We start from the raw sequence: 18,957 nt of genomic DNA, 5'->3' as shown, positions 1-18,957 counted from the left end.
GGAGAGTTTTCTCTCCAGGTCTCGCCAAGCCCCGGCAGTCCGACAGCCCACTTAAAAAATAAACACACAGACTCTTATATTATTTAAACTGTTTGGCCTAATGGCTCAGGTTTCTTGCTAACTTTTCTTACATCTTAAATTAATCCATTTCTATAAATCTGTACCTTGCCATGTGGCTCGTGGCTTACCAGCATCTTCACAAGGTGCTTGTCATGGCCGCGGCTGGCAGTGTCTCCCTCCGCCTTCCTGTTCTCTCAATTCTTTTCCATGTTAGTCCCACTTATACTTTCTGCCTGGCCACTGGCCAATCAGTGTTTTATTTATTAACCAATCAGAGCAACACATTTGACATACAGACCATCCCACAGCATATTACTATGAATATTTGTAAAGATTTTATTTGTTTTATGTGTGTATGTATGTTCCTGAGTGTAAACATGTGCACTATGTGTGTGCAGGTGCCCTTGGAGGTCGGATGAGGGCATTAGGTCCCCTGGAGCTAGTGTGACTGGGAGTTGTGAGTCACCTGATGTAGGGGCTGAGAGTCAACCTAGGTCCTCTGCAAGAGCTGCAAGTGCTCTTGGCCACTGAGCCATCTCTTCAGCCTTTCCAAGCTTCTTAAGACTCTCAGGCTATCAGATGGGACAGGGGTGGGGTGGGGTGGGGGGTGGGGATGGGTGGGTGGGTGGGTATGTGGGTGTGTGGGTGTCGGGAGGTAGAGTCTGGCCTGCCAAGGCAGTTCCTAAAGTGAGGAGAGAAGAGGTGCATCTCCCACCCCTGTGCTCTCTCTGGGGATCCAGCCCCACTTCAGTGTCAGGGCCAGGGCACACATAGTAACTGGCTTCGTAATCTATCAACCAAAGCTCTGAGATGAAGCAAAAGATTCAGTGTGTCCATCGATGACTGTAGTCAGATATTGGGATTTAAAAAATTAAAGTCCTCCAGTATTTAAACCAATAAAAACCTACCCTTCCGTGCTGTTTTCTAGGGATTTAAACTCACATTCATCCTTGATATGAGAAAACGAGTGATAGACTCCTTGGAAATACAATGAAACTCAGCAGCATCTATACACTTTGTAATGTCATTATGTCAGCAGAAGCCTGGGCCCCAAGGCTGCCAGAAGACAGGGAATTGATTTCCAACTGCTCCAACATGGTTCTAAGGAAGATTCCCCCAGACTTGACTGCAGCCACAACCATACTGGATTTATCCTATAACCTCCTCTTTCAACTCCAGAGTTCCAATTTCTACTCTTTCTCCAAACTGCATTTTCTGATCCTAGCCATAACAGCATCCAACAGCTGGATACCAAGGTCTTTGACCTGAACAGGAAGTTAAGCTATTTAGACTTGTCTTACAATAGACTGAAGGTCATAATTTGGTCTTCCCTGGCAGGTCTCAGACATTTAGATCTTTCTTTTAATGACTTTGACATCCTGCCTACCTGTGAAGAGATTGGCAACATGCCACACCTGGAAACTCTAGGCTTGAGTGGGGCAAAGATACGAAAGTCAGATCTCCAGAAATTTGCTCATTTGAATCTCAGTGTTGTCCTGTTAGGACTGAGGACTCTTTCTCATTATGAAGAAGGCAGCCTGCCCATCCTAAACACAACAGCCCTTCACATCATCTTACCAATGAACACAAGCTTCTGGGTGCTTTTGTGTGATGGAATTAAAACTTCAAAAATAGTAGAAATGACATATGGATGTCAAGAGTGGGTTTGTCAGTTATGAGACTCCATGGAATCTTATTGTTGAGAATACCAAGGCATCAATGCTGACATTTCACAACGTTGACTTGCTCTGGGACGACCTTCTCCACATCTTCCAGTGCGTGGGGCAGACATCAGTGGATCACTTCCAGATTCAGGACATGACTTTTGGAGAGATGACTAATCTAGACCACAATTTGTTTGACTCCTCAAGTCCTGTAATGAAAGCTATAACATTGGAGAACATACATTTCAGAATCTTTTCTATTCCCCAGGACAGAATCTACCTGCTTTTCACCCAAATGGATACAGAAAACCTGACCATAGCAGATGCACAAATGCCACATCTGATTCTCCCTAATCACCCCCAAAGTTTCCAACATTTAAATTTTGCCAATAACATCTTAACAGATGACCTGTTTAAGAACCCTATTCGGCTGCCTTATTTGAAAACTCTCATTTTGAAGGGCAACAAACTGGAGACTCTGTCTTTGGTGAGTCTCTTTGCCCACAGCACACCCTTGCTTCACTTGGATCTAAGCCAGAACCTACAACATGAAAATGAGGAGAATTGCCTGTGGCCAGACATCTTGACCCTCTTGAACTTGTCATCCGGTAAATTTGATGATTCTGTTTCCAGGTGTTTGTCCAGAAGTTTTCAAACACTTAATCTGAACCATAACAGAATACAAGCTGTCCCTAAAGAGACGATCCACCGGAGGTCTTTACGAGAGCTTAGTATTGCATTTAATTTTCTCACTGATCTCCCTGGGTGCAATCATTTCACAAGACTCTCTATTCTGAACATTGAAATGAATCTAATTCTCAGCCCATCTCTGGATTTTTTTCCAGAGTTGCCAAGAGGTAAAGACTCTAAATGCAGGAGGAAATCCATTTTTGGTGTACCTGTGAACTAAGAGACTTCATTCGGCTCGAAAAGCATTCAGAGGGCCTGATGGTTGGATGACCAGATTCATACACCTGTGAATACCCTTTGAGTCTAAAGAGGACTCCATTAAAAGATGTTTATCTTCCTGAATTATCTTGCAACACACTTTGTTGATTGTCACCATTGTGGTGGTCGTGCTGGTTCTGAGGATGGCTGTAGTGTTCTGCTGGCTCGGCTTTGACCTGCCCTGGCACCTCAGGATGCTGGTTCAGTGGATACAGACACAGCATGGGGCTAGGAAGACAATGCAAGATGAACCGAAGAGAAGTGTGCGCTTCCATGTGTTTATCTCACACTCTGCACACGGTTCAGGCTGAGTGAAGAACGAACTGATCCCCCATCTAGAGACAGAAGATGTCTTGATTTGTCTCCCTGAGAGAAACTTCGGCCCTGACAGGAGCACCGCTGAAAATATTACAAGCTGCCTGAGAGAAGCTCTAAGTCCATCTTTGTGCTGTCTCCCAACTTTGTCCAGAGTGAGTGGTGTCGTTATGAATTCTGTCTTGCCCATCACAATCCCTCCCATGACAATTACATCATTCCCATCTTACTGGAGCCCATCCCCTCTGACTGCATTCCTCTTTTGGAAAAGCAAGTATACTTAGAATGGCCCACGGATAGGCGCAAATGTGGGCTTTTATGGGCAAACCTTCGAGCTGCTATTAATGCTCATTTATCAGACAAGGTGTGATAGATGTGAACTACAGACATTCACAGAGCCAGATGATGAGTACCACAGTTCTACCATCTCTCTGGTGAGAACAGACTGCTTCTAAAACCTACCACACCCAGGAAGATTGGGGACCACAATCACTGCTGGAAGATAAATGTATATAATCTTTAAGATGATAATTTTGTAGTATCTATGAAAATAAAATGGTTATTTCCTTTGTGTCTGTTCCTTGAAAGGTTTCTTAGACTATTGCTGCCTGGGGGGGGTGGGGGCAGCCTCCAGCAGCACAGGGCTCAAAGGGAAATCCACAGAGACGGTGAGTACTAGACTTTTCTACCTGAGGGGTTTAAGGAAAAAGACACTCACACTCTCTCTTGATGATTTCCTTCTTTATTCTCTATTCTTCTGTGTTCTCTATACTGTATATTTTTTTTCTTCAGGTTATATACCCCAACAAAATCTTTTAGGCAATATAAAAATTACAATGTGGTTACATTCTATTTTTCAAGTGAGAGATTACAGTGAATACAGGTGAAAACATGTTTTTCATGATTAAAAACAAAGTCATCCCAATAACCCACATACATTTACATCTAAGTAACTTGTTACAGATTAACAGAGCAAGCAGAGAGAATTTTTTTTTCTCAGCCATCTCTTTTGTTGGCAGACTGCATATTGTGGTTACAAAGAAAATCAATCATTTTATTATTTATCTTGAAAAGTAATCTTATAAGGAATCTTAAAGGAATCACAAACCTAAACTTTTATAGATAAAAAAAAACATCAGTCAGCTGTACTTTACATCTTTAGGGTGCATACCCATTCATCAATCGTTTCTTATGTCAGAGATTGAGGAAAGAAATGTGTATAAGGCATTAATCATCATCTTTGATCATCAACCTACCCTAGCAAGGAAAGTATGTCAGCTAGTAACAGTTGGGCTGCTTTGTATTTTTTACCTCAGCTTTGCATCCTTGTGAACTCTAGATTATTTTCTGGGGTTTTCCATCTCAAAGCTATTATCAAACCATTTGATCTAACCTGAAGTTATTTTAAAGTTTTGTTTCAGCTAATGATACACACCAAAACCTGTGACTGCATCTTTCAGCATTAAAATTAAAGGAATTTCAGCCAGCCTGGCTCCTGGGACTCAACTGTTTTTCTTAATCATTAATTTGACCCATGATCTATGAGCTCCTTAGGTGAAACTCACAGGCCCTAGCTGTGTAACATTTCATTGTATTTATTTTTATTCATCAAAATTCTGCATAAGCTAACATTATTATTATCAGCTTAGGGAGGAATCATCTTCATAATAACCCACAAGTAAAATGCCCAGTAGAACAGGATGTTTCTATGAGATAAGCATAATACATATTACAGGCAGTGGGGCTCTTCCCACACCCCTTCACACCACACCAGATACTAGAGAAAGACGGCAGCAGCAAACATGTAAAGGCACAGCGGAAGCAAAGGACCTTCCAGGGTCTTATCTGAGATTCACCCATCAGGAAGTTGCTTCCTGGTGCGCTGACACCTTGAACTTCGATTGCCACCTGCTGCTCCTCCGACGTGGTCATTGGCATTAGACTGTGTCCTCAGAAATAGATGCTCAAGTTTGCCAAGGTTTATGTAAATAGATTCCCAGCCTTGTTGATAATCATGAATTTAAAAACATCCCAAATATCCACAGAACAAGGATTAATGCAATACCTTACAATATACCCATGTAACAGAATGATTCGTAGCTGTTAAAAACAATACCATGGCGACACATATTATATTAATATTTTAGTTTATACCTTGAAATCAAAGACTAAAAGACTCGACATCAGCATACTATAGAAATTGTGGTCGGGGTCTATTTGCATCACAGGGAACATTTGATTCCTACACTGTGTGTTTCTATAATGTTTGAATTGCTTAGGATGAATCTGTACTTGTGTTTTTCTTTTTTTCTCAAGCAAACAGCAACTGCACACACCCACCAAAAGAAAACGAGCCAGACAAAAGGCAGTTTCTGAAAGTTTGTGCATCCTACGTGTTTCGCTCGTTCCTTCCTCTCCGGTCTCACAGGCCACAGGAAGAGAACAAACGCTTCTCAATTTTGGAAAATTATATTTTAAAAAAAAAATAGCTTTAAAATAACCAACGAAGTTCCATTACCACATATGGAAGATGAAAAAGCAAGGTGGGGCAAAGGCCTTGTCTTCAGGGCTTGGCTCTTCTGAACAGTTCAGCCAGCTCTGGGCTAGCATCATTTAAAGCCGTTTCCCTGGGGGCTGGAGAGATGATTCCGTGGTTAAGAGCTGGACTGCCCTTCTAGAAGTCCTGAGTTCAATTCCCAGCACCCACATGGTGGCTCACAACCATCTAAAATGGAATCTGGTGCCCTCTTTGGGTATGCAGACATACATGCAGACAAAACACTAATATACATAAATAAATAAACCCTAAAAAAAGAAAGACATTTATTCAAAAACAAAACACAAAAACTGATCTCCTGAAGAAGCCGTGGTGCGGCGGTATCCTGTCTCCTTGTTCAAATTCCTACGACAGCAGCCTAAATCATATGAAACTGCTAATATTTGGTTGCTTTTGACCTACATAGACATCTGTGTTTCACCCCATCTAACCTAATAAGAAAAAAAAAACTATTAACAGATTAAAATTAGAGTTTGTAGCCAGGCAGGGTGGTTGGTATATGCCTTTAATCCTATCACTCAGGAGTTCAGAGATCTCTGAGTTTGAAGCCAGCCTGGTCTATAGAGCAAGTTTCAGGCTAGGGCTATACAGAGAAATCCTGTCTCAAAAAACCAAAAACCAAAAACCAAAACCAAAACCAAAAAACATCCTAGACTTTGTATCTACTTCTGTTTCTTGTGGTTTGTATTTTGCGAACGGCTCATGCTAGGAATTTTGTTTTGATTTAGTTTTTTCTTTCTTTCATTATTTATTTATTTATAGGCACATGTCATGCAGCCCAAGGTGGCCTTAAACTCACTATATAGCCTAAAATGACTTTGCACTCCTGATCCTCCTCCTGATCCAACCTCCACTTCCCGAGTTCCAGGATCACAGGTGTGCGCCTCCACATCTGGTTTAGTAGTGGGATTTTGTTTTTTTGTTTGTTTGTTTGTTTAATTGCATTTGAGACTTCCAGCCTGAGAGCCTGTGGAGCGGGCTGGGTGTTGGATCTGGAAGCCAGGTCTTGCTAACATCTTGCCAGAGCTAGAGCTGAGGAGCAGCAGCCTTGGAGCCAGGTGTCCCTCTGTCCTTCCATGGAATGCTCCGCAGGAGGAGGGGAAACCTGAAGAAATCACAGTGGGGTGCAGGCAGAGGTGGAGCTGACCTTTGGAGAAGTGACACAGAGGGCTACAGACCCTGCGTGAATTATTCCACAGGAGTTCTCTCCCTTTGAAGATGCGAGCTCACCAGGATCCGGCTATTTCGTGTTAGTAACCTCAGTTTAGTAACAGTTTTAAAAACACATATGGCTTTTAAACTTTATTATGTCTGTGTATTCGTGCATGATGGAGGAGGCATGTGCCGTGGTAGAGGTCAGAAGGCAGCCGTGTGGAGTAGAGGTGTGGAGAGGTCGGAAGATAACCGTGTGGAGTTGGTTCTCTCCTGTCTTTCTGCAGTTTCCAGAAATGGAATTCAGGTTGTGAGGCCAGCTCAGTAAGTGATTTCCCCCACTATGCCGGTTCCCTGGCCCCTGACAGGTTCTATTACAATTAAAACAACAACAACAACACATCAGGCTTAGCTCTCACCCCCTCCTTGTCTCCGAAGCTGGGCAGATCAAACAATTAGAAAGTCCTTTCTCTGAACCTGAGATGCCATCCCAGTTCCCTAAAAAGCCTGCTGTGACTACCATGCCTTAGAAGCCAGTCAAGAGGAATGCCACTGTCTTCTGTGGCTCTAGATACACATAATACCGAGCCTCGGGAGAGGCCATGTGGTGTTTTTGCTCCAAGAACTCCACATTTCAGCAGCTGTCCACTCTGCCGACTCATGAAGTAAGGGGAAGTGAGCATGTAGACTTGGTGCTGTCCTGGACGCCAGCTGAACAACTCCGCGCATGTCAGGACGCCCCAGACCTTGTGATGTTGTGGGCTATTTTTGCTTGCTTGTCATTTGTCAAGCTGGAGTCCCCGCTACCACCCCCACCACGCACAAGGAAACTAACCTGTCCATTCATATTGTTGAAGCTGGTCTGTGGACTCCTAAGGGACCGTCACAGTTTCTGCAGACAAATGTGCACTTTCCTGGATGTTTACATTGCTCAGAATGGTCTGTTTATTTTCTCCTCCTCGGAAAATGTGGCAACAGAGTCGTCATCCTCACACTCCAAGCAGATGCTGACCAGGGAGGGCTCTACATCAACCTATGGCAAATGTCCTCTGAGCTCCGTCTCCTCTCTCCCACAGTGGGACACCCAGAAATCACAGGCAGGGTATTGAAGATGAGTGAGAATTCAGATTATCCAAGTATAATTTTCCATTTCTAATGAAGAAATGGGGCTTTAAATGTTTGCCTTAAAGGTCTTTGCTAATGCTTTTCTTTCCGGGACACAGCAAAGTGACCTTTACCTCTTACGCTTGATTTCTGTGATGTCCAGCCTCGCATGGCCATTCTCCAGGTGAGAGCCCTGCCTTGGTCCCTTGGAATATTCTGCCTAGACCCAAAGTAATTTGCTGTTTGGGCTCTCTGTAGAGAGCCTCTGACTGCCAAAGTGTCCCTATTCGCTGTCTGGTTCCCATAGCCAAAACCATACTCTTGGTCTATCAGTTACTAGTTATGTAGTCTGGCATTCAGATCAAGCACCCTTTGACCCATGGACCAGAACATGTTCTCATGTAAAGGATGAAGGATGAAGGACATCTTGGATCCTCTTGGTGGTTCAGTGGGAAACTTCATCACTGGTACCCTGCCAGGGACACTTCCACACTCCTGGAGTTGTTTCTACTTGCTATGCTGTGCCCCCCTGGCATGGATATGTTCCTGACTGATGTGCTCCTGGCTGATGTGCTCCTGGCTGATGTGCTCCTGACTGATGTGTCCTCTGACTGATGTGTCCCCTGACTGATGTGTCCCCTGACTGATGTGCTCCTGACTGATGTGTCCCCTGACTGATGTGTCCCCTGACTGATGTGTCCTCTGACTGATGTGTCCCCTGACTGATGTGTTCCTGACTGATGTGCTCCTGGCTGATGTGCTCCTGACTGATGTGTCCCCTGACTGATGTGTCCCCTGACTGATGTGTCCTCTGACTGATGTGTCCTCTGACTGATGTGTCCCCTGACTGATGTGCTCCTGGCTGATGTGTCCCCTGGCTGATGTGCTCCTGACTGATGTGTCCCCTGACTGATGTGTCCCCTGACTGATGTGCTTCTGACTGATGTGTCCCCTGACTGATGTGTCCCCTGACTGATGTGCTCCTGACTGATGTGTCCCCTGACTGATGTGCTCCTGGCTGATGTGCTCCTGACTGATGTGTCCTGGCTGATGTGCTCCTGGCTGATGTGTCCCCTGACTGATGTGTCCCCTGACTGATGTGCTCCTGACTGATGTGTCCCCTGACTGATGTGTCCCCTGACTGATGTGTCCCCTGACTGATGTGCTCCTGACTGATGTGCTCCTGACTGATGTGCTCCTGACTGATGTGCTCCTGACTGATGTGTCCTCTGACTGATGTGTCCCCTGACTGATGTGCTCCTGACTGATGTGTCCCCTGACTGATGTGTCCCCTGACTGATGTGTCCCCTGACTGATGTGCTCCTGGCTGATGTGCTCCTGACTGATGTGTCCTGACTGATGTGCTCCTGACTGATGTGTCCCCTGACTGATGTGTCCCCTGACTGATGTGTCCCCTGACTGATGTGTCCCCTGACTGATGTGTCCCCTGACTGATGTGTCCTCTGACTGATGTGCTCCTGGCATTGATCCCCTTGGGCTCCTTGAGGGCCCCAGCTCTGATGGTGCATCTTGAAGTCCCCACAAAGGGCTTGGATGTCACTTACACTTGAGCACCAATTTCATTTCATTTCTTTATTTTTGAGACAGGGTCTCACTATGCAGCTCCCACTCACCTGGAACTCACTCTGTAGACCAGGCTGGCCTTGAACTCACAAGATCTGCCTGCCCCTGCTGCCCAAGTGCTGGGATCAAGGCCGTTTACCACCACATCTAGCTGGACATCGATTTCAACAGCTAACCCTTGAGGTGCTCCTCCCCTCCCCCACCCCCGTCACGAGGATCTGCGATGCTGCTGGGAGACATTGGGTTCCAGTTGTCCAGTGACAAAGAAGCTAGGTACTGTAAGTCTGAGGCAGTGAGGTGGAGTGAAGGCCTCTGGCTTACACAGCTTGACTGGGGCCTCATCTCCCCAAGGAGAGGTGCTCATCTACAGAGGGTGCCTTGTTGTTCAAGCTGCCATTGCTCTAACAGTGAGTGTAGATCCTAAAAACTAAGTTCAAGTGTATGAATGAAACACCAAGGTACTAAGCCCATTCGCATATTCCTAAGATGGAGATCGGCATGGCCTTTGGTCTCCAGCTGTATTCCCCTGGAGGCATCCTGGATGAGCTAGCTGAAGATGGCTTACCCATCTACCTGACTTCCATTTCGCCAAAGCCTTTACCACCTGATGGATGACGCGGCGGATCTTCCGCTTATCCCTCTTGTTCCTGGCATTGTCCACTAGAATCTAGGCAGTTTCAGAGGGAGATCTTTGGTTTTGCTCGTGGATGTCATCCAGCTGAGTCTGGAACAGGGCCTGGCATACAGTCACCCTGCTTCCCCCTCCCAAGTAGTCTCTGAAGAAAACAGTTTGTCCGTGGACATTGCTGGCCTTCTGCTTTGGGGGACTCCAGTAGACCATCTGCTGCTGAGGCTGCTCATTTCGGGGTGAGCCTCTGTGACACACAGAGGATACAGATTTTACCCATTGGGCATTCTTCCCCTTCAGTAAGTGCATTTTTGCTGAGATATGCCTTGACTGGCCTGTTATTCCCCTGTTCTGCCCCAAATCTCCAGCCTCCACACATTCTTCAATGCCCCACTTCCTCCCTGGTGTGTACCTGACCTCAGGGCTTTGCCCTTGAACTATTTTAGAGTCTGCTGATTATACAAGTTGCCATGTGGCTCCCCAGCTACCCTCCTATTCCCATTGCTGTGTCTGCCAACAGAGCCTCTGCAACAGGACCACTCCTCCACACTTTAAGAAGGCATCCCCTGAATTTTCTAGAACATGGCACTGTTAAGACTCAGTGTCTTCTCCAGCTGGGAGGCTCTTGGCCCAGACCCAGACCCACATGTACCCCCTCCATCTTTCCTCTCCTCTTCAAGGTGTTTTCAGAGTCAACCAGCTACCCCCACTAGCTCTGGTACTTGCCAGAGGTCTTCTCGGGCTGATGGCTGCCCGATTCCCCACCCCCCATTCGAGGTGGACAGCCTGACATAGACCATTCTTGCTGGCTGATGTGGTGTGGGATCACCTGAGGTTGAGGAGTGTTGACATATTACTTTGTGGCGGCTCTCACAGCGAACACCAGATGGCTTCGGGACTCTGAGCTTCCAACGCTTCACCAGCAAGCCTTGGGCTCCAGCTCCGGTGTGTGCCTGAGTCCATCTGCAGTTTTATTAGAGCGTTATCTCCTGCCTCCAACACTTAAGAATGGCATCGTCGCCGGGCGGTGGTGGCGCACGCCTTTAATCCCAGCACTCGGGAGGCAGAGCCAGGCGGATCTCTGTGAGTTCGAGGCCAGCCTGGGCTACCAAGCGAGTCCCAGGAAAGGCGCAAAGCTACAAGAGAAACCCTGTCTCGAAAAACCAAAAAAAAAAAAAAAAGAATGGCATCGTGGTGGCCCATGTTTTCCACTGTGTCCCTCATTCTCAGGCACCCACACAATGGCCATCGTCGCTGCAGGGTCTGAGCCATGTGCTGTCAGGTAGTCTTCCAGGGGTGGTTGTCATGACGGAGCGACAGCCAGGCTGCCCGTCACCGCAGGCTCTGGCCTCAGGCTGTGCCAGACGAGGACAGAATTTTTCTCTCAGCAGGGGGACTGGGCTCTCCTTGTGCTGGACCTCTCGCTGACCCACATGTTGTTGCTTGGATGTAGACATCAGAGACTTCATTTTAGAAATGCAGCGATATCCTTACCAAAGAGGCTCGGAACGCACGTGGTTCGAAGGTGGGTTCTTCTGTACTTACTTACACGATCCAGTTCTCAACGGTAAGCTGAAAAGTACCAGGAAACAAATCCTGTTTCATACCTTCCCTTCTCTGGGCAAGGCTTTCTCAAAGAAGCACCATAGCAGCCACTGGGAAGTCACTGGGTGCCAGGGTGGATGCATGGTACAGCGATGTTAGCAACGAGGCAGACAGACATGGGGAAACCGCAGGGACAAGAAGGTGCATCCTGCTTAATGCAGACAGGTTCTGAAGACCACGGCCTAGTGATCAGTTATAGGCCTGCTCCGGTCTTCTCCTGAGGGCAATACACACTAGTCAGGGTGCACCTGACAGTACAGTACACAGACTTCCTGGGCGGGAACAGACGGAGATGGGGCCTGGAGGCCGCACACCATCCTCACACGTGCTACAAGAAGATAAACAATCCATGAGTGACTCTTTTCATTTTTAAATTAATTCTTTGATTTTATTTGCGTGGATATGCACGTTTATATATGAGTGTCTGTGCCCGTGGATGCCGGAGGTCGACGCCAGGTCTCTTCTCAACCACTCTCTGTCTTAGCTTCTGAAACAGAGTATCTCACGGCAGCTGTCGCTCATGGATTTACCTAAGCAGGCAGGCCAGCAAGCTCCAAGAATCCTCCTGCCTCTGCCCCACCAGCAATGAGGTTCCAGGCATGCGCCTGTGTGCCTGACCTTTCCATCGTGCTGGGAACCTAATTCAGGCCCGCATGTTGGCCTAGCGAACATTTTAGGGACCGAGGCCCCCACAAGGATCTATCCTTGACTCACCTTCCTTTGTTTATCCTGGGATTCATATGGAGTCCCTCATATGAATTAGGATATGGATTAAAGCGTATTTTAAAGTCAAGCTGTCCCTATATACAAGGGCCCTGTACTTTCCAAAGGGGTTATGCACACTCTTGGGCAGCCCCAAGAGGAGGATATTTGGTTTATGCACACTGATGTTTATTAATGTGTGTGTGTGTGGTTTTTTTTTTTTTCATGACTTGTTTCAGTTTTGGATGAGTCACTGGCAGTGAGACAGCAACATTCTGTGGCAAAATGATTTGGGGGCCAGTGAGATGTCTCAGTGAGTGGAGGTGACTGCTACCAAGACTGACACCCTGACTCTGTCCCCCAGGACCCACAGGGGAGAAGAGAGACTCGACTTCCATAGGTGGTCTTCTGTCCTCTACATGGGCACCGTAGACTGTACGCCCCTAAATCGATCAGTCAACAAATAAATGTAACTTTAAACATCCTTAACTCCAGACCCCTCCTCCCTTCTTCCCCCTTCCCCCTTTGGCCAACTCTGCAATTACTCCCGCCTCTTCCTGCCTGCACGTGTCAACTCATGCAAATAGATACAGAGAGGTCAATGCCACCCCCTAAAAAAAACCCAGTTTTTACTTCCCCATGGGTGCATAGCTAGACCTCTCTGCTGTGGGCTTTATGCAAACTCTGGGGAGAAGGCTGAGGAGAATGTTAACTCCGGTAGTAATTTAATGCAGGCCTCGCAAAAGTTTAGAGCCTTGACCTTTGTGAGTAAGAGCTGGGTAAACAGTAAACTAAACTGATACATTAGGTAAAAAACCAACTGTTCGTATAACTTTATTTTAAACCATGTTGGGGAAACAAAAAGGGGGGGTGATGATATGGGGGCTGGAGATGAAACCAAATTGCTAGACTGTCTAGGATGTGAGAAGCCTGCATTTTATCACCAGCAAATCCCTGCACTTGGGAGGTAGAGTCAGGAATATCAGAAGTTCAAGGCCATCCTCAGCTGCACAGAAAGTTGAAGGGGCGGCAAGCGCAAACAACATCTAGAAAATAAAGACCCAGAGTCAGCCAGAGAAAAAGGACAGGAGCCATCGATGACAGGGCCTGCCAGGAGTCAAAGGGCCCTGCTGGGCAAGAAGTGGTTTCACTTCGTGCGCTGTTTCCCCGCAAGCCCTCCCCTCTTGGGAAAGCAGAAGTTCGCAGACTAAAATAGATGGATTGTGCATGCAAGAGCAACGCTGCCCTCAGCAAAGCGGCTCTTCCTGTTACTGCACTCAGTTCTCTGGTCTGCGGCCGGCTCTCCCCGGTATGGACTCTGTCGGCACCTCCAGGTTGGCTTTTGAGGGGAGCATTGAGGAGTGCTTGCTGAAGCACCTGGCACCGGCTACTGTAAATCCTGTGCTGCATTTTCAAATAAGCCCTGCCAGAAAGAAAGATCTGCACAGCTCACCTGGACCAGAGCACCTGCCCCGCTGAGTCAGTGCTCAGCATCCCGCCCCCTCCCCTCTTCCCCACACTGTAAATGGACTTGGGGATTGGACCACTCAGAGAGAGCTACCCGGGTTCCCTCACCTGTTCCCGACTGTCATCCCCCACCCCATTGCCTCTTAAAGACAGAGAGCGGAGCCCCTTCTCCCTTTCCCATCTACTTAGTTTTTTCACTCCTCTCCAATCAGGTGCAACACCAGAGAAATGAAAACTAAACTCGCCTAGAACCAAGGACAGCTCTAGTATCACCTGAGAGCCTGTCAGAAACGCGTGTTTCAGGCTCCACCCCAGACCTGCAGAACCAGAACTTCCCTTTCAGTAAGATTGCTCTGGTTTGCTAGTGTACACTACGGTTCAGGAGCCCCGGGGAATAAAGCTTTTAAAAAAAAAAAACCTAGGTTTTCCTTTGGGGTGCTTGTGCGAAGTTTGGGGTCGCGGCGCCACCTTGTGGTGACTTCAGTAGTTAACTCTTTCTCTCTGAGGAGGAATGGGTACCGAATAGTCGGCTCATTCATTCATCCTTAGAGGGAAGAGATGGGCAGAGGGAAGAGATGAACAGTGCTCAGAGGTCTCTCCACCACAGTGTCCATCGAAAGGACACAGGCCCTCTTCCAAGGATGACTTCTCCCTTAGTTCAGAAGAGCTGCCAGTGGACATAGGTGTTTTCTGCACCGGAGATGGCAACTAAAGCCGACACACATCCAGGAATTTCTTCCCACTCACAACATGTTCCTAAAACCATTACATCCCAGAAGCACAAAAGATCAATTTAGAGATCATCTAGATAAGTGACCCCACTTCAAGGGCGAGGACTGCTTTATTATAACGGCTGACATTTACTCAGCTGTGCTGTTCACCGAGAGCTGTTTAAGTCCCCGGTGTATTTATTCACTTGCCTCTCACAATCTAGTAAATCAGCCCGGCATGTGTTCCTCATCCGTAGTCTGTAATCCCATCACCTGGGAGGTTGAGGCAGAGGGATTGCCATGGACTGCATAACAAGAGTTTATCTTCAAAAAACCAAACCAAACCAAAACCAAAACCACTGAGAAACAGAGGCAGGAGGACCTCTGTGACTTGGAGGCCAGCCTGGTCTACATAGTGAGTTCCAGACCCTCTAGGGCTACATAGTGAAACTCTGTCTCCAACAAACACACACACACAAATGAGGCAGCTGCTCTCTCATCTCTGATCTGCAAGTCCTCACTTGACAATAAATCTTTGTGTATCATTTGCTGTTTGGGAAAAAATCTACGTTAACAAGAAACTATGACAGATTGAGCATCTGTCATCTGGAAACCTGGAATTGGAAATGCTCCAGAATTTGAAATTGTTTTTCTAAGACAGACTCTGTAGCCCAGGCTAGCCTGAAATTCATGCTTATTGTCATGCCTCAGCCTCCTGTGTACTAGGATTTCAGATGTGAGCCACCACACCTGGCAAAACCTGAAACACAGAGCATCAATGTAATGTCCAAAATGGAGAATTCTGCTCCTGGCTGCACGCCAAAAGTATTAACAATAGGGGTAGAGTGCTCGTCCGCCATGTGCATGGGCCTAAGTTTGATCTCCAACACCACAAATAATAACAAAAGCAATAATAAATAAATTAAATATTGTAAAAAAGTTACCTTAAGGCCATGAGTGTTGCATGCATATGAAACTGGGTTTTATTTTCTGTTGCTGTGACAACATCAGACAGAAAGGGTTCATTTTACCCTACAGGTCAGGATACAGTCTACTAGGATACAGGATAGTAGAAGCAGCTGGTCACATCACATCAACAGTCAAAATCAAAGAATGGGCTGGCACGATAGCTTTCTGGTTCCAGCATTTGCCAGGCAAGGTTGGAGACCTGAGTTCAATGCCCCAAGCCACGTTAAAGTGCAGAGGGACAGAACCAACTCTACAAAGTTATCCTCTGACCTACACATGCACACCATGGCACACACAAATGCACACATGCACGCACCATGCCCACGTACACACATCATGCACATACACACACACACACACACACACACACACACAAGCATACATACACTACTTAAATTTGCTCAAAAAGAAGCAAAGAACAGTGCCCACCCACCATTAAAGTGGGTCTTTCCCCATCAATTACCGTAACTGAGATAATCCCCCTATCTAGAGGTCCCTTTCCCAGGTGATTCTAAGACCTATCATCACACGAAACATAAACACAGACATTCTGTGTTTAGACGTGAGACCCATTCCTCAAACATCTCATTATGTACGTGAAAACCCTCCAAACTTTGGGGGGGAAATCTGAAAACTGAAAAGCCCTTTTGGTCCCAAGCACTTTGGATAAGGGATACTCAATGTGTGTTATAGATCTATTAATTTTTTTTGGTTTTTTTTTTTTTTTTTTTTGGTTTTTCGAGACAGGGTTTCTCTGTGTAGCTTTGTGCCTTTCCTGGAACTCACTTTGTAGACCAGGCTGGCCTCGAACTCACAGAGATCTGTCTGCCTCTGCCTCCCGAGTGCTGGGATTAAAGGCGTGTGCCACCACCGCCTGGCTATTAATTCTTGATAAGTCAATGATTTACACTTCCCCTTTGAAAGGGTTGATATAGGTGGAATCTACAGTCAGTTTCTCCCTTCATTAATCTATGCACTCCAAGGAGGCTAATTGTCCTAGAACACGGCTCTGTTTGGGTTATTTCTCAACTCGACTCTGCACATCTGCCCAGAATAACTGACCTAGGCCGAGCTGGTTGTAAAGCATCATCTAGCTTGCTTGTTGCTATGCGCTTTGTACTCTATAAACTGTGGCCAGCCTCTTTCTTTGGTCCTTTTGGCTGACCACGAAGAAAGATGGTCTACCAGAAGGCCACCTAGTGGCCAAGTGACCCTCCCTGGGAGCCTGGAAAGCAGAGTTGGGGCCCACTTAGAGACACAGGGAGACAGCTCTGGTAAGTCACTGAGTTGGGCAGCCTCTCCCTCAGTCACGAGTGAGTTTATCGTGAGAAACACTGAGAAGTTAGCCGTGATAGACTCCGCCAGTGGTACTCTCCTCTGGGACACTTTCCCTACCCACCCTGCCCCAAGTGCATCTGAGAAGGAAGGGGGTCAGAAGGGGCTGCATGCATCTTGGTGGTGGTTGTTTCTGGGAGCTTAGAAATAAGTCGTCTTAGAGAGGACCGAGGCTGCAGCTTCGTGGTACTTGCTTAGTGGTTATGAAGTGCTGGGTTTGATATCCAGTTCTAAAAACATCAAAACCCAAACCAACCAACCAACAAAACAAACAAACAAATCCCAGGCATTCTCTATGAGGCATCCTTTCTTCCTGATGGATGGAGTCAAGGAGACAGCAGCCATGAGCCTGGGCTCTCTAGTTACTGGGTAGAGGTGGTCCTACTTTCTATCCTTCCTTCCTTCCTCTCTACCTCCCTCCCTCCCTCCCTCCCTCCTCCCTTCCTCTCCTCCCTCCTTCTTTCCTTTCTCCCTTCTTCCCTCCCTTCCTCCTTCCTTCCTTCCTTGCTGAGGGTCAAACTGAGCTAGCCAAGTAACCACTGAGCTACATCTCCAGCCCTAGAAAGTAATTCTGTTCTCTGCAGAAATGGGTCCTGGCCTTAACACCTGCCTGTAGATTCAGTGATCCTTTGAATCTTATCGGCTTCCTGCCTGTTTCTCAGCCTCTGCCCATTTATTTATTCTGAAAATAATCAATGTTATTCTCCCTTTCCCTTTAGGGAAAAAATCATTTAAAAAACGTTGGTGTGTGTGTACATGTGTGTATAGAGGCTTGAGGGCCACCATGGTGCTGCTCCTCAGGGCCTGTCTACCTTGTTTTTTGAGACAAGGTCTCTTACTGGCCTACAATCCACCATGTAGGTTGCTCTGACTGGCCAGTGAGGCCCTTTCCTCCTCCCCAGCTCCAGGAGTGGAAGAATCCCCACTGAGTCCAGACACTTTCTGTGGTCCTAGGACGGAACTCAAGTCTTGCCGATACAGCAAGTACGATGGAGCCGACTCCCCACAAAGATGTCTTTTGAATAACAGAACCAACGTACTAATCAGTTACTGATAAACCAGTGTTGTCTAAAAAGTAACCCTCAAAAAAACTCACTGACTACAGCCACGAAAATTGTTCCCATATTCCATGGGTCAGGGAGGTAGCCATTCTCCAGTCACGTCTGGTTTAACTTTGTCCCAGGTGTCTTGACTCTGAAAGCAGCACGCCCTTAAAACATATTCTTGTCACCATAAACTATAGGCAGTAAGGGTACATTAAGAGTCTCTGGTTGGGCAGCTCACATTCTACTATATTTCATCAGTTAAATTAAGTCACATGGTCACACCCGACTGTAGCTTGAGTTTTCCTGCCTGGCCCACAGTCAGGACAAATCTCTCTCACCTGCCAGTCCCACAGCCGCTCAAACCCGACCAAGTAAACACAGAGACTTATATTGGTTACAATCTGTATGGCCATGGCAGGCTTCTTGCTAACTGTTCTTACAGCTTAAATTAATCCATTTCTATAAATCTATACCTTGCCACATGGCTCGTGGCTTACCGGCATCTTCACATGCTGTTTGTCATCGTGGCGACTGGCAGTGTCTCTCTCACTCAGCCTCCACTTCCCAACTTTATTCTCCTCCTTGTCCCGCCTATACTTCCTGCCTGGCCACTGACCAATCAGTGTTTTATTTATTGACAAATCAGCAACACCTTTGCCATACAGAACATCCCACAGCACCTGACCATAATGGTGTGGGGCTGTACATTTGGCAAACTCTGAGGCAGGTACCACAAAGCCACCATACCAAATAAGGGACACAAATATCTCACCACATGTGGAGAAAGAGTGTGAAACTGGGACAGGTCACCTACCACTGTGAACCAGGTTATAATAAAACATTAACAGGAACTAATTTTAACACTGTGATGTTGATCAAATTTTGATGGCTTGTGCTTCCCACCTCTCAGTTAAGAGTTTCTCTTTTGACCCAGATTGAAGCATTTATCTAATTATCCTTTATCAAAAAAAAACACAAAAAACCGGGAGTCAGATTCGGGGTTAGAACCTGAATGATCAGAGAAACAGCAGAGAAGTCACCAGTGACCTCCTCTCTCTTCTGTTCCCCAATCCCAAAAGGGCTGAAATCCTCTCTCAGCCCCGCCTTACTA

At 46.6% G+C, this 18,957-nt stretch overlaps 1 protein-coding gene across 1 annotated transcript; it reads left to right on the top strand.

The window, feature by feature from the left end:
* Positions 1–1,050: 1,050 nt before the first annotated feature.
* Tlr10 (toll like receptor 10) lies at positions 1,051–3,442 on the top strand. The gene is given in 8 exon segments (XM_052735898.1): positions 1,051–1,282; positions 1,285–1,702; positions 1,704–2,559; positions 2,561–2,617; positions 2,619–2,766; positions 2,769–3,089; positions 3,092–3,348; positions 3,350–3,442. Coding segments are annotated over 8 exon segments (2,382 nt in total).
* The last annotated feature ends 15,515 nt before the right edge of the window (positions 3,443–18,957 follow it).

Source organism: Peromyscus californicus, unplaced genomic scaffold (assembly GCF_007827085.1).
Source record: "Peromyscus californicus insignis strain IS unplaced genomic scaffold, ASM782708v3 Scaffold_13__1_contigs__length_99412109, whole genome shotgun sequence".
NCBI lineage: Eukaryota > Metazoa > Chordata > Mammalia > Rodentia > Cricetidae > Peromyscus > Peromyscus californicus.
The sequence above is the reverse complement of the archived record's forward strand: the minus strand, read 5'-3'. Positions and strand labels throughout refer to the sequence as shown.